General features: G+C 42.7%; 1 protein-coding gene across 1 annotated transcript in view; it reads right to left on the minus strand.

The window, feature by feature from the left end:
* The window catches only part of LOC127585166 (collagen and calcium-binding EGF domain-containing protein 1-like), a 169,435-nt gene that overhangs the window by 4,697 nt on the left and 150,233 nt on the right, over positions 1–14,505 (minus strand). Inside the window, exons 8-10 of the mRNA XM_052042381.1 lie at positions 7,343–7,491; positions 6,905–6,940; positions 2,980–3,015 (exon numbers count right to left, since the gene is read on the minus strand). Coding sequence (XP_051898341.1) covers positions 2,980–3,015; positions 6,905–6,940; positions 7,343–7,491 — 221 coding nt within the window. The remainder of the gene's footprint in view (positions 1–2,979; positions 3,016–6,904; positions 6,941–7,342; positions 7,492–14,505) is intronic.

The raw sequence follows: 14,505 nt of genomic DNA on the forward strand, positions 1-14,505 counted from the left end.
TGATCTTTTACCCTCAGCACCACTTTCATGCACAAATCCCACATCCCTGGATTCATTTTTATTGTGACATAGAAGGAGGACATGCTATCAAGTCTCTGCCAGCACACTCAGAAAAACCTGATCCATTCTCCCTACAATCCATCAACTGCCCCCAGATTCCACCATAAATGCTAGGGACAATTTGGAGCAGTCAATTAACCTACCGACCTGCAGGGATGTGGGAGGAAACCCGTGCAGTCATGGGGAGAACATACATACTCCACGCAGACAGTAGTAGAGGTTGGGATTGAACCCAGGTCGTTGGAGCCGTGGGGTAGTTCCTCTACAAGCTGTGCTACTGAGCTGCCCATCCATTCATATTTAAAACTCTGATAGCCAAAAGCTTGGTCAAAGAGGTAGATTCTAACAGATCTCCTAAACGAGGAATACAAGGTGGAGAGGTTTAGGGAGAGAATTCAACATTTAGGAACTTGCCAGCTGCAAGCACAGCTGTCAGTGTTGGAGCAATTAAATTCGGGGTTGAGCAGATGGCTGGAGTGATTGGAGCACAGAGATCTCAGAGATAGCAAGCGACAAGATCATACAGAGGTCTGAAAAAAAGATGAGGGCGGCACAGTAGTGTAGCGGTTAGCGTAACGCTATTACAGTGCCAGCAACCTGGGTTCAATTCCGGCCGCTGTCTGTAAGGAGTTTGTACGTTTTCCCCATGTCTGCGAGGGTTTCCTCCCGGTGCTCCGGTTTCCTCCCACATTCCAAAGACGTACGGGTTAGGAGTTGTGGGCGTGCTACGTTGGCGCCGGAAGAGTGGTGACACTTGCGGGCTGCCCCCAGCACATTCTCAGGAATGCAAAAAGAAGCATTTCACTGTGGGTTTTGATGTACATGTGACTAATAAATAAATATCTTAAAATCAAGGCGCTGTTTCATCAGAAGCCAACAAAGGTCATTAAACAGGGATGACAGACGAATGGGAGTTGGTGTGTTAGGACTCAGACAGCAGGATTTTGGATGAGCTCTAGTTTGCAGATGGGAAAGAGAATGCAGTGAGAATATTCCATGGGATGACATCCAGGAATAGATGCTTCTGGAGGTAAAGGCTTGGGCGAGGGTTTCAGCAGCCGACGAGCTGAGACAGAGATAGGGGCAGAGTCAAATCCTGCAGAGGTTGGGACAAGTGGGTTTAGTGATGGTGTGGATACGTGCCCTGAAGCTGATCTGAAGGTGAAACATGACACCAAGACTGCAAACAGTCTAGTTCAGTTTCAGAGTGTTGCCAGTACTGGTAGCTGGAGGTGTGGGAAAAGAACTGTGTTTTATTGGATTAAAGCAGTAAGGGTTTATATTTTTAGTGACATTGATGGTTATGCTTATTTATGCTCTTTATTGATGTCAAGCCTCTTTAGAAATATATGGAGCATTTATATTCATCCCAGATACCATGAGTAAGAACCACCCTCCATCTGTTTCTCATAACATAGCTCCCTGGGATGCTCTAACTTCAGTTCATCCCACTTGACGTTCCTTTCATCAGCCCAGCTCATTTATTCGCAGCCTGTCTCTCAAAACCTCCCGTCTTCAGTCCCAATATTAGGAAACACGTTTTCACATATATAGGACGGTGCGCATCAGGGGAGAGTGTCAATTGAAAAGGCCAAAACTGAGATTGTAGGGCAAGTATAGAGAAAGTTATGTAACCATGATGGGCAGGTGGAGTTAGAGGAATTAGGCATGATCTAATTGAATGGCAGAATAGATTTTTAAATTCATCCATATATCAGAATGTGTTGTCATGGGTAATGCTAACATTTATTGCCCATGCCTGGCTGCCATTGAGAAGATAATGGTGAGCTACCTATTTCAACCACTGCAGTAATATAGCAGTTATAATCCAACTGAAAGGTCCACTGGGCCAATTCAGTTATGACCCACCCATACGACAGCCAGTGCAGAGTGCTATGGACAGCAGATTTCCTTCCCTGAAGGACATTAGTGAGCAAGGTGGGTTTTACAACAATCTGGTAACTTTACAGTCACCGTCAGGAAGATAAGATTTTCTTTAATTATTTTTAAATTTTTGATTATTTTTAACTGAACTTAAATTCCGCCATTCCCACAGTGGGAGTTGAACTTGTTTTTGAACTGCAGGTGCTGGAAATCAAAATAAAAATGAGGAAGTACTCAGCAAATGAAAGTTCTTCAACCTGAAACATTGACCCTGTTTCGCTTCTCACAGACGCAGCCTGACCTGCTGAGTATTTCCTGCATTTTCTGTTTTTTATTTTGAACATTTCTCTGGATTGTTAGTCCAGGCCTCTGCTTGTTTGCTTGTTCAGTAACTTAACCACTGCACCAAGACTATACTATATATATATTCGAATGTTTTTACATGTTGCAGAGCTAATTCATCTCTCAAAGTCCCCAAACCAAGAACGCTAATTCCTAAATCAAAGTATGATCTAAGCCATTCTGACTGATGTGCCATAGTTAGTTCATTACATTGAGAGCATCATTGTTCATTCATCGGTATTTCATGAACATATCCAACATTGAAGCTTGGGACGTGGATTTCATTTTACAAATACCTTCTTTAAATTTTCCAAAGGTTTCATCACATGTCGTTCCCTTCTAAGACAACTTCTCATTGTACAGTCATGGCTAGTTTGGATAATGGTGTTGACGCCTTGTTTCTAACTTGGTTTGCATTTTGAATGATAAAATGTGGTGACAGTCCCTACACCAACCAAATGCAGGTTAGTTATTGTCACTGAGAGAGGTTATCAGCTGGGGAGTTCCATCGGACTTTTTTCAGCTTCCCCAATGTGTGGCAATTAACCTTAAATTGATCTCCACAAGAAATGACTGCTTTCCTTTCTGTGCACTCTGACAATAAGAAATCCATGGCCATTGACGTCTAAACCTGTGCTGATTTTTATATACACAGAGTTGCAAATTATTTTAAGGCACACTGGGTTATCTTACTGGTAGGCCCCGCGGTCCAGGAAGTCCCCGCTCACCCTGGAAAAGAACAGTGAAAAGTTTATCAATTATAAAGGCTGGCTCTCAAACCATCCGTAAACAACTTCATCCTGCTCTTGTTTGTTTCATGATCACTGAGAACAGGAATATATCTAGCTGTGCAAATCACCAATTAACCCGCTCTGAATTGAAGATACTCCTTCAATGGCAGCATTTGCATGTTTAAACAGAAAGAAAACATGGAGACACAAGAGACGGCACACGCTGGAATCTGCAACAACAAGCAAGATGCTGGAGGAACTCAAAGAGTCAGGCAGCATCTGTGGAGGGAAACCTCTTAGCTTCTTACATCTCCCCCTCCCCCACTCACCTACCTTCCCCCTCTCACCTGGACTCACCTATCCCCTGCCAGCCTGTGCTCCTCCCCCTCCCCCGACCTTCTTATTGTGGCTTCTGCCCTCTTCCTTTCCAGTCCTGAAGAAGGGTCTTGACCTGAAACATCAACTGTTTATTTCCCTCCATGGATGCTGCCTGACCTGCTGAGTTCCTCCAGCATTTTGTGTGCGTTGCTCAGATTCCAGCATCTGCAGAATCTCTTGTGCCTCCAGTCGACATTTTGGGTTGAGACCTTTGATCTGGACTGAAAGGTAGAGGGGAGAGAGCCAGTATAAAAAGGCGGAGGGAAGGGGTGGAGCAAGAGCTGGCAGGTGATAGGTGGATCCAGGTGAGGAGGGGGTGATAGGCAGATGGAGGAGGGGGGAGTGGAAATAGTGACAGAGGCTGGGAGGTGGGAGGTGGAGGCGACAAAGGTCTGAAGATGATGGAATCTGATAGGAGAGGAAGGTGGAGCATGGAATTAAGTGAAGGAGGTGGGGAGGGCAGATGGGAACAGTGGGGTGGGGGGGGGGGACCAGTGGGAGGAGTGTGTGCGTGATGGGCAGATGGAGAGGGTGGAGAAAGAATTGGGTAGGTCAGGAAGAGAGAGAAAAAAACCCTGGATTTTGTAGAAAGGACAAAGGATTGAGCCTAAAAGGGGACTGGAATCAGCAATTTCAGCTCCACTAAAGGGTCCCAATTTCCTCAATGGATTAACTCTGAATAAAAAGTTCAACAAATACTGATCCTAAAGGAGCAATACAGTTTAGTTTAGTTAACATCTTAGGTATTGGAAAGTCCTCCAAGCTAAAATCAGTAAATTGGAAGTTTGATATTCATTTGGTAACCAGAGTTACAATCAACCTCCCATGTGCATGAACAGTGCTTAGGTCTCCATGGCCTCGATCTATTAAAATTCTGTATTTCATGCTGAAAATAATTGTTAAGCACTTGGTATGATGCCTCTAGTTTTCCTCCATTTAGTCCTTGAATGTCTGGATTAGGCAGAGTCATGAAGATTGGCTACTAACTGTTTGATACAACAACTCAAGTACAGTCAGAAGGTGTGGAGACTAAGATGTGTGCTGGGTGTGTTTAGGTGCTAACCCAGGAATATAGTACAGTGGTTGAATTACCAGACTAGTAATCCAGAATTCCACACTAAAGGACTAAAAACTTGAGTTCAAATTCCCCTACTTTAAGTTTAGTTAGTTAAATAATCTGGAATTTTATACTACATTGTTAATCATACAGTGGAGATGGTTCAATAATGATCTTTAGCAAAGAAAGTTATCGTCCTTGGTCTGGCCTACATGTGACTCCAGAGCCCACAACAACCACTCAAACAGCTCTACACCAGCCTGGACAAAGTAGCCTGCTTGATTTTCATCTCATCCATCACTATAAACGTTCATTCCTTCCACCATGGGTGCACTGTGTTACTTGCCTTGGGCCCTGAACCCATAACCTCTAATACCATGAAGAGTAAGGGCAGGTGCATGGAAACACCACCACCTTTCCCTCCAAGTCATACAGCATTACTATTTGGAAATATATTGCCATTCCTTCATTGCCAGGGGATCTAAGTTCAGGAACTCTTTGCCCAATAACAAAGTGGGAGCACCTTCAGAAGGAATGCAGCACCACCTTTTCAACCCCACTGAGATATAGAGAGAGGTTGAGAAGGCTGGGACTTTATTCATTGGAGTGTAGGAGAATGAGGGGTGATCTTATAGAGGTGCATAAAATCACAAGGAGCACAGATAGGGTGAATGCACACAGTCTTTTCTCCAGGGTTGGGGAATCAAGAACTAGAGGGCATAGGTTTAAGGTGAGAGGGGAGAGATTTAAAAGGAACCTGAGGGGCAATTTTTTTACCCAGAGGGTGGTTGGTTATATGGAACGAGCTGCCAGAGGAAGTGGTTGAAGCAGGTATATTAACAACACTTAAAAGGCATTTGGAAAAGTACATGGATAGGAAAGGTGTAGAGGGATATGGGCCAAACACAGGAAAACATGACTAGCTTGTTTGGCATGGACTGGTTGGGCCGAAGGGCCTGTTTCCATGCCGTATGACTCTATGACTCTGTCACTTCAGGATGGGCAAAAAATGCTGATCTTGCCCACACGCTGAAAAAAATGAATGAATAAAAACCATGACTAACTCAACTTCTCTGAAATAGCCTAGCAAGCTACTTAATTATTCCAAACCATAATGAACCACGTCACCAGTAGTTTGAGAGGTTGGTTTATCAACCCCCTCTATGTTCGGATTGGACAATGAATGCTGATCTTGCCAGTAATACCTATCTCCAATGAGTAGGTAAAAACATAACCCACCCTCTGCGTCAGTAGATCCTGGATTCAATCTTTTATTTGGAGTGCATAAGTATCACTGTTTTTTCAGTAGTAAGCAGAAGAATGCCAGATGAAACTTGAGACAAGCGTAAAGAACAACACATTGAAACCAACACACCCAGAACAGGAATGGTATTGAAACAGATGGAGGTGAAGGTACCTCACATCAGCATGGCCAAGTCTACCAACAAAGCCAGTACAATACTGAGTTACAGAGCCAACCCAGTGGAACACAATACCCATAAACTACACGTTGCTCAAATGCCAGCCTTAAGTCTCCACTGTTCCTGTACCAGAGGCTGGGATTTCAACTTGTACTCTTGGAGCTGGGCCATTTAATCTAGGCTGCCAATGTGGTACTGATAGTGATGCCATCTTTTTGCCCAGTAACCTAAAGTTTTCAGGCGAACCAGAGAGTCCTGCTTCCCAGTTTAGTGGCCAGCACTTGTACCTTAACCAACATTGTCCCTGTCAAGTTTGTTGATGTGGGATTATGCGATGTCTTCATCTACTTTCACTGAGCTGTTTTCACCTTCACACAACCCTGCCTAATAAAAGCATCCTTGTTTTGGATTTGATTATTAACCCCCAGCTATTTGTTAGAGTCCAATTCAATGGACATGACTTATCCATTTTATTTAGATAGATGCTGAGAGAGGAACTCAGAGAGGGAGAGGGGTGAAGGCAAAATAAGAGAAACTGAAGCACCTTGAAACGCAACCTCAGAAGCCACCGGCCTGTGTGTGAAACCTGTTAAAACATTTGCAATCTAAACACTTGCCATAATGTTTCAAACTTTCTCAGATTCAGTCGCCTCATCAGTCAAGTCGTACACTTTCTCCAAAGAATATCAATGAACCAGATGGGTTTACATGCTAATCTGGTGGTTTCACGGCCACCATTAATGATTCTAGCTTTTTCATTCCAGATTTATTTAATTCACTGAATTTAAGTTGCCCAGTTCTTATGATGGGATTTGAACTTGTTCCCTGACCATTTGTCCAGGCCTCTGGATTACTGGCAGCTGGCCTTTGCTGAATGGGGCTTTACTGTGCTGTGATTATGTGTAATTTAGAGTGTTAATTAGTCTGCAATATTCAACCCAGCAGCATTAGACTTATAGCCTGAAACAAGCCACAAAGAGGTTTCTTAACAAAAAAAGTTGCCCAGGAGAAGGAACTGAATATTACTGTACCTTCATCCCATTCTTTCCTGGTGTGCCAGGTGCACCCTAGAAATAAAACAGATATGTTTAAAGTGCATCATATTTATAACAGGTTACTGCATTAATTGGCAAGGAGGCCTGAGCAAAATGCCCCAGGGATCAGAGTAGCTGGAATTACTGTGGCTACCTGGTGAGTGACAACATTTGTCAAGTGTCCAGTGGCTCAGGAAAGACCTCCAAGAGAGTGCCATTTCTGCCACGACCTTGTGGGAGAAGTTGACGTAGGTGGATGTCCAAATGCAGGGGATTGTGGGAGTTGTAGTTCCACCTCGCTCAGCAGGCTCTCAGTTTCAAGAAGCTCAACACGGGGTGAGCAGATGTGGCAGGATTGTGGAGAGTCTTGGTTTTGAGGTGACTCCTGAGATCAGCACCTTTGTCACGGAGCACGGTGACACAGAGTTCACTTACCACTGGACCTCGTCTTCCTCTCTTGATGGAGGGCAGATCAGGGGTGGGACCCATGGGGCCCATGTCACCTCTGGGCCCACGTGGACCCGGGGCTCCTGGAGCACCTCCCGGTCCCATGATGCCTCGAGGTCCCGGATTTCCTGGTGGGCCTGGAATCAGAGAAATTGAGAAGTGGCAAGAAAGGTCTTTTGAGCCCAATTTATCATCATGTTTTGACCTAGAAGTTATTGTAGAAGAACACAAGGAAATAGGAGCAGGAGTCAATCATCAGGCCCCTCAAGCCTTCCCTACTATTTAATATGATCATGGCCTCACCTCCCCTTCTGTGCCAGTTCCCCACAGCCCTCAATTCCCTGATCTTCCAAAAATGTATCGACCTTCACCTCAAACTCTGTTGCTGATCTTGTACCCACAATCCTCTGGGGCAGAGAATACCAAAGATTCACCACCCTCTGCGAAAAGAAATTTCTATACACCTCTGTTTTAAATGACCAGCTCCTTATCTTGTACAACTCATTCATTTTGCAAGATCATTATATCACTTTTATTTATTAATAATGACAAAAAATCAAAGTATTATGAACAGCAGTTTCGCTTTGCTTTTAATTCCCCGGCAAAATATATAAAACAGTTTGGAACTTTTCTGAGCTCTGCTGTAATTAAAGCTATTTTATAACAAGCCTCACTCACATATTGACATACATTTCAGCTAATGTTGTTTCAATTTAAAGCAAAGCTGTGTAACTAGAGTTGCATAGAATCTAGAGGACAGAGGCCAATCAATCCAATACTTCAATGCTGGTGTTTATATTCCACCCTAGTTGTTCCAATGCTCTTACATTCCTTCTGTAGGTAACACTGCAACTCAAAGTCTATCCACACCCACCCTGAGATTTTATCGAGCAGTAGCATTCACTCTTACTGAAGCAATAAACTGCAGATCCTGGAAATCTGAAACAGAATGCAGAAAGCCCTAAGCAGGTCAAGCATCAACTCTGTTTCACTCTCCACTGATGCTGTCTGACCTGCTGAGTGATTTCGGTGTTTACAGTTAAATGGTTTGGTTAGATTCTCGTCAATGGATGTGGCCACAAACATAGTTTACACAATATGCTTTGGAATTATCTATGGATAATGACAAACTGAATGCAGCACTGCCCTGTTGTATAGTACGGCTTTAGATCTTGTCATGTCACATTTCACACATTCAATTCTTATGATGCTTCCCTCCACATCTTTAGTTCCTGTCATGAGATGCAACACATTGTTACACAACAGTGTACAAGCTCAGACCCCCTCATGTTATGGCGTACACTTCAGTCCTTGTATAAATCATTCAACAGTATATTTTGTCCATGTTTCATTTCAAACTCTCCATCAGACTAAAAAATGTGGATCTTTGGAGCATGATCTGGGAAGTCGTTCGGTTGAAAAGAAGGTGGACCAAGGTCCTGGGCAATATCCACTTCTCCTCTTCAAACAGTGTCAGAGAATCATAGAGAAATAGAGCATGGAAACAGGCCCTTCGGCCCACCAAGTCCATGCTGACCATTAACTGGCCATTTGTACCAATCCTACATTAATCCCACTTCTTATTCCCCCTATTTTCCCAACAACTCCCCCCAAATTCTTCCACTCATCTACACACTAGCGTAATTTACAGTGGCCAATTAACCCACAAGCTGGCATGTTATTGAGATGTGGGAGGAAACCAGAGCACTCAGAAACTCACACAATCACCAGAAGAACGTGCAAACGCCACACAGACAGCACCAGGGGTCAGGATCGAATTGGGTCTCTGACGCTGCGAGGTAGCAGTTCTTTGAACTGTCCATCTATGCTGCTCCCTCTTGTCACTTCTCCTGTACTCAAATCCTCTTGCATTAGAGGCTGACCTACTATTTGTCTGCCGAATCATTTCTTTCCGCTGCATGTTAACTTGCAGTGATTTGTGTAAGAGAACACCCAGGTCCCTCTGAACACCAACACTTTTCAATCTTTCACAGTTTAGAAAATACTTCACCTCTCTATTTTCACAAAAAACTGGATGACCTCACATTTTTCCACCTGATATTCCATCTGTCATGTTCTTTCCAATTCATGTAGCCTCATTATACCCCCCTCAAGCCTCTCTGCATCCTCCTCATTCTCTGATTCACAACTAGAGTAGAACATACTTCAGCTACTATACAGTACATCTAGCATTACCAGCCAGGGATGAACTCCTAGGCGTTTAAGCTCCTTTCATTTTGCCTAAGGATAAAACAAGTACAGCTTTTGATACCCCAAAGCCTTCATTCCTTTCTCAATAATGATGGGTTAACATTTTTGAGTGCACCCAATGACTCAAAGGCTCACAGTAATGCAAAGCATTATTCAAGCAATATAAAGTGCACGGTTGTCTCAGAGGTACAATTTTAGCTCATCCTTAAATAACCACTGACAGGTGAGGGAAGCAAGGGTCAAGAGTAGGAGCTCTGTAAGTTGGAGATCCCTACATATGCACTTTTTAAATTAAAATATTTATCTTGGCTCAGTCCTCTACCTCAGGCTCCCTCCATTCTCCCCAGAACTTTTGACCCCACCCCAATCCCATGCCTCAGAAATTTTAACATTATGAACTTTTCTCCAGTCATTTTGGATCTTACCCCAAGTTGTAGTAGCTCCATAAACCAAACACCATTCCTTCCATGTTCCCAAAATTCTCCAGAGGGCAGCCAGTTCTCAGATAGTCAGCAAGTGATTAAAATTACAGTAGAGATTTGTAACTTCTACAATCATCTTGTAATGTTATCTCAATCATGAAAGTTCCCTGATACAAAATTGCAGAAATCCACTAATCCTACTGCTCATAGATGCCTTGTAATATCCCATAATCAGGTACATAGAACATAGCCCATATCCCTCTATTTTCCTCTCATTCATGTGCCCATCCAAGCCCCTCTTAAAAGCCCCCACTGAATTTGCCTCCACCACCCTATCAGGCAACGCATTCCAGGCATCCACCACTCTCTCAGTAAAAGACGTAGCCCTCATGTCTGTTCTGAACCTACCCCCTCTCACCTTAAATGCATGTCCTCTGGTATTGGATCGCTCAATAATGGGAAAAGGATATTGCTTGTCCACCCTATCTATGCCCCTCATAATTTTATGCAATTCCAACAGATCACCCCCCAGCCTCCACCGCTCCAGAGAAAAGAGCCCAAGTTTGTCCAGCCTGATAGCACATGCCCTCTAATCCAGGCAGCATCCTAGTAAACCTCCTCTGCACCTTTACTCACTGTTTATCATTTCTTTAAAATGGTAGAATGTAAGTGTAAGTAACATTGTTACACCAATTTATTCTACCCATTTCCCAGTTCTCTGACTTACATTCTGGGCATGAAAGTTGACTCTGAATCTTTGTGTATCATGAATGCTAATTCAGTCCCATATGGCATCCAACATATGAATAAATATTGTAGCTTATATAATTCTATCTGCCTTGTTGTTGAGGATGTTCTTAACTGCACAGCAAACCACTGTCAGAAATGTGCAGACTGGACAGATTGTGATGTAAATCATTGTGTGATGTTAATTTAGTTATATTTTTGCTGTAATTACCTGGTGCAGGTTCAGTGGCCAGATTCCACAGTGTAATTGTTGGAAAACTTTAGGATGTTGCCACTCTCCGTCAGAGCACACACTCAAAATGACAGCAATAGAAGACCTCTCAGGAAGTTCAAAAGTTTGGTATTTCTGCACGCACACACACAGGAGTCCTGCACCTCCTGATGCTTACATTGAAAAATGATGGCAGTTCTACCACCAACATTTCTCAGGATAATCTGGGACAACATAACTGAAGAAAGTTTTCATTTAAAATCTGAGATATAAATATTTAGGTAGAAATATCTGCTCTGTCACTTCTGCTCAGTGTGTGGCATTCTCTTTCTGAAAAGCAATTCAACAGGACAGAACTTTGAGCAAGTTGAGAAAACAGCATCCATTTTAAGCATAAATAAAGGTGAACACCATTAATTTCAACGTTATTTAAATTTCAAGGTCGAATATCTCTCTCTCTCTCTCTCCCCCCCCCACTCCTTCTCTCCCCCCTCTCAATGAAAAAAAACATTGTTTAAGCAACACCACAGAAAAAGAGGGAAACCATGAATCTACAAAAAAATTTAATATTAAGTATTCTAAGACAGATAGACAGGAGAGCAGAAGGGGAAGGAGACAAGCTTGTAACTGTTTTGTAAAGAGGAGGGAAATTCAGCTTTTTTTGCTTTCTTAAGATACTGTTACTCATCCACTGTTTCTACAAAATGAAATGCCAATGTCTGCACAACTGAACACAATTCTCTCTCTCAAATTCTTTGAAGAAGAAGCCAAGTACTCCAATAATCATCTGAGCATATCCAGATCAACAGCTTTTGCTACTTTGTCATCAGAACCTGGCATTGAACAAAAGAACAGGAGATAGCTACTTAGTCTTTTTATCCTGTTTCTCCAATTCATTACATCAAAGCTGATCTGTACCTCAAATTCATTGTTTGCCTTTGATCTATAGCCATCAATAGTCCTAGCAACAAAAGTCTGTCAGTTGACCCAGCATTAGCATTGTGGAGAAAATAATTCCATGTCTCTGTTAATCTTTAAGTCAAAAACCCTTTCCAACTAACTTACCTCTACAGATGCCATCACAAGCTCAGCGAGTTGTGATGAATTAGTTAAAATGAGAAAGATTCTAATCAGATGTATTTGTGAGCACTTGCAGTAATGTGGATTTTGGAGTAAAAGAGGGAGAGCAGGAATGGGAAACTGGAAAACATCCAGGAATCTGAGACCATCCGGGAAAGTCCTGCAGCATCAAGGCATCAGGAAGTGATTCTAAGGATATTGCTAGCTTCTGCTGGAAATCACCAAAGCTGTGATAATTGAACAAATTGGACCCAAATTTGTAGTCAGCAGCAAACCAGCTGTGCGGAGAGGCAGGTGGTTCCTCATTGTGAGGACCCAGCATCTAAACTTCTTCTGCCTCCAATGCAATGATGTCGGTGGAGACATGGAAGGGATGACAGAACAAGCAACGCCTGAAAAATATGTGAAAAAATAACTTTTTGACAGCCTTGATGCTGAAGTTCTGGCTAATCTGTGCCGCCTGGTTTAACCAAAACAGTAAGGCAGTGGTACTCACAGTTCTATGACTCTAGGGTTGTATTCACAATCACCATTAACTAAAGGAGCCACATGACTTCTGTGCCCTGTGTACCATCCCATCAAACAAACACATAAACAATACTATTAAATATATAACCATAGATATAACCAAATCCTCTGAAAATTTCATTAAACTGCCTTATGGCCATCTCATATTTCCTCTGTCTCAATATTAAACCAAAGCATCTATTTAGAAATGTTGAGGAACCAATCAATGTCAGGTTACATATGGTGGTCAGTTTCCAGACCACTTACAGTATGTCAAGTGGCTGCCTGCTGTTCCGATAGAGTGCAGTCTTTGTTTAAGCACCTTGCAGTGTCAAAACCAATCACTGAGAGCAAGTATCAATACAGTTGATGGAAGTACGGTCATAGAGTTACACAGCATGGAAGCAGGCCCCTTGGCCCAACTCATCCATGCCAACTAAGGTGCCTTTTTGAGCTCATCCCATTTGCCTGCATTTGACTGCATTTGACCCATATCCCTCTAAACCTTTCTTATCCATGGAGGGCCCTGACCAGAAACAGCGACAGTCCACTTCCCTCAACAGATGCTGCCTGACCCGCTGAGTTCCTCCAGCAGCTAGTTTTAATTGAATTATGGAACTGATTTTAACCAAGGGAATTTCCTTTTAAATTCTTAAGACTTTCAGCAGCGTGAATGGGAAAGGCACTGAGGATCAGCGATGAGGCCATCAATTAAACTTATCATTAAGAAAATGAGAAAAGAAGGCAGAAGATCTTTTGCAGAGAAGTTATTGAGCATGCAACATTTTGTACTGGAAGAGGAAGTGGTTGAGGTAAGTTGAAAAATTGTGAAGCAGAAGGCGATACAAGTAATTGGAAGAGCATAGCGCAGGAGATGAGTTCTGGATTCTTCCATAAAGGTCTCCATCAGGCACAATAGGATCAATAGCATCCTTTGGTGCCGTAAACTATTCAATGGACATATAGAGGAGATAAAACAATAGTAAAACTACAAATTTATATATGCTGTGGTATCTTTAATGTCTGTTGGAATTAGTAGATCACTCAGTTTTATGTCTAAAACACAGGAATATAGCTCTGATAATTCAGTTCTCCAACAAAGCTAGAGTCCGGTTTAACTGCAGTGTATGTCCTCACCGGCTTTATATGTTCTGGATGTTCACTGAATTCAAATTCCTGGAGTTCACCAGCTACGACCTAGCTCCTGGCATTCGGACTGTTAACTCAGCTTTGCATACTGCGATTGCCAAATGGTTGAACTTATTCCTGGAGGCTTCATCATGTGACCTACCACCTCCAAACTCCCCATCCAGGTAAACAGCCCTCCCTACCAGCCTCTCCCATCTCTTAATATTTTTATGAAAGCAACAAAATGTTATAAGAAATAAACAGTTTGTTTTTAATGCCACAATGATTCTCCTGGCAGAGTTAATTCAAAGATATTCCTGGCTGGTTAGGAAACCTATTGTGTAGCTAAATGACAGTGACAACTTGCACTTAGTGCCTTTGACAGAGTCAAAATATCCCAGGGTGCTTCACAGGAGTGTGGTCAAACTGAGTGTGATAACAAGCCATTTAGAATAATAGGGCAGACAGCCAAAAGTTTGGTCAAAGAGTTAAGGAATTGCTTTAAGGAGGATAAAGAGATTTATGAAGGAAATTCCAGAGCTTAGGGCCTTGGCTGCTGAAGGAACTGTTGCCAAAGATGGAGTGATTATGACTGGGTTGAATGACAGGACAGGATTGTAGGAGCATAGATACCTCGCAGGGTTATGGGACAGAAGGACAGAGTGAGACCGCGGATGAATTTCAAAAGAAGGATGAGGATTTTAACACTCGTACTGGAAACAACAAATTGTATGTCAGTAAGCAAAAAGGAGCAATGGGTGAACCGTATTTGGTGTGAGTAGGGACATGGGCAATGTATTTTAGAGGATTTTCAGAGCATAAAAAGTGGTCAGCAGGACCATTTT

The sequence above is a fragment of the Pristis pectinata genome, chromosome 32, assembly GCF_009764475.1.
Source record: "Pristis pectinata isolate sPriPec2 chromosome 32, sPriPec2.1.pri, whole genome shotgun sequence".
Lineage (NCBI taxonomy): Eukaryota > Metazoa > Chordata > Chondrichthyes > Rhinopristiformes > Pristidae > Pristis > Pristis pectinata.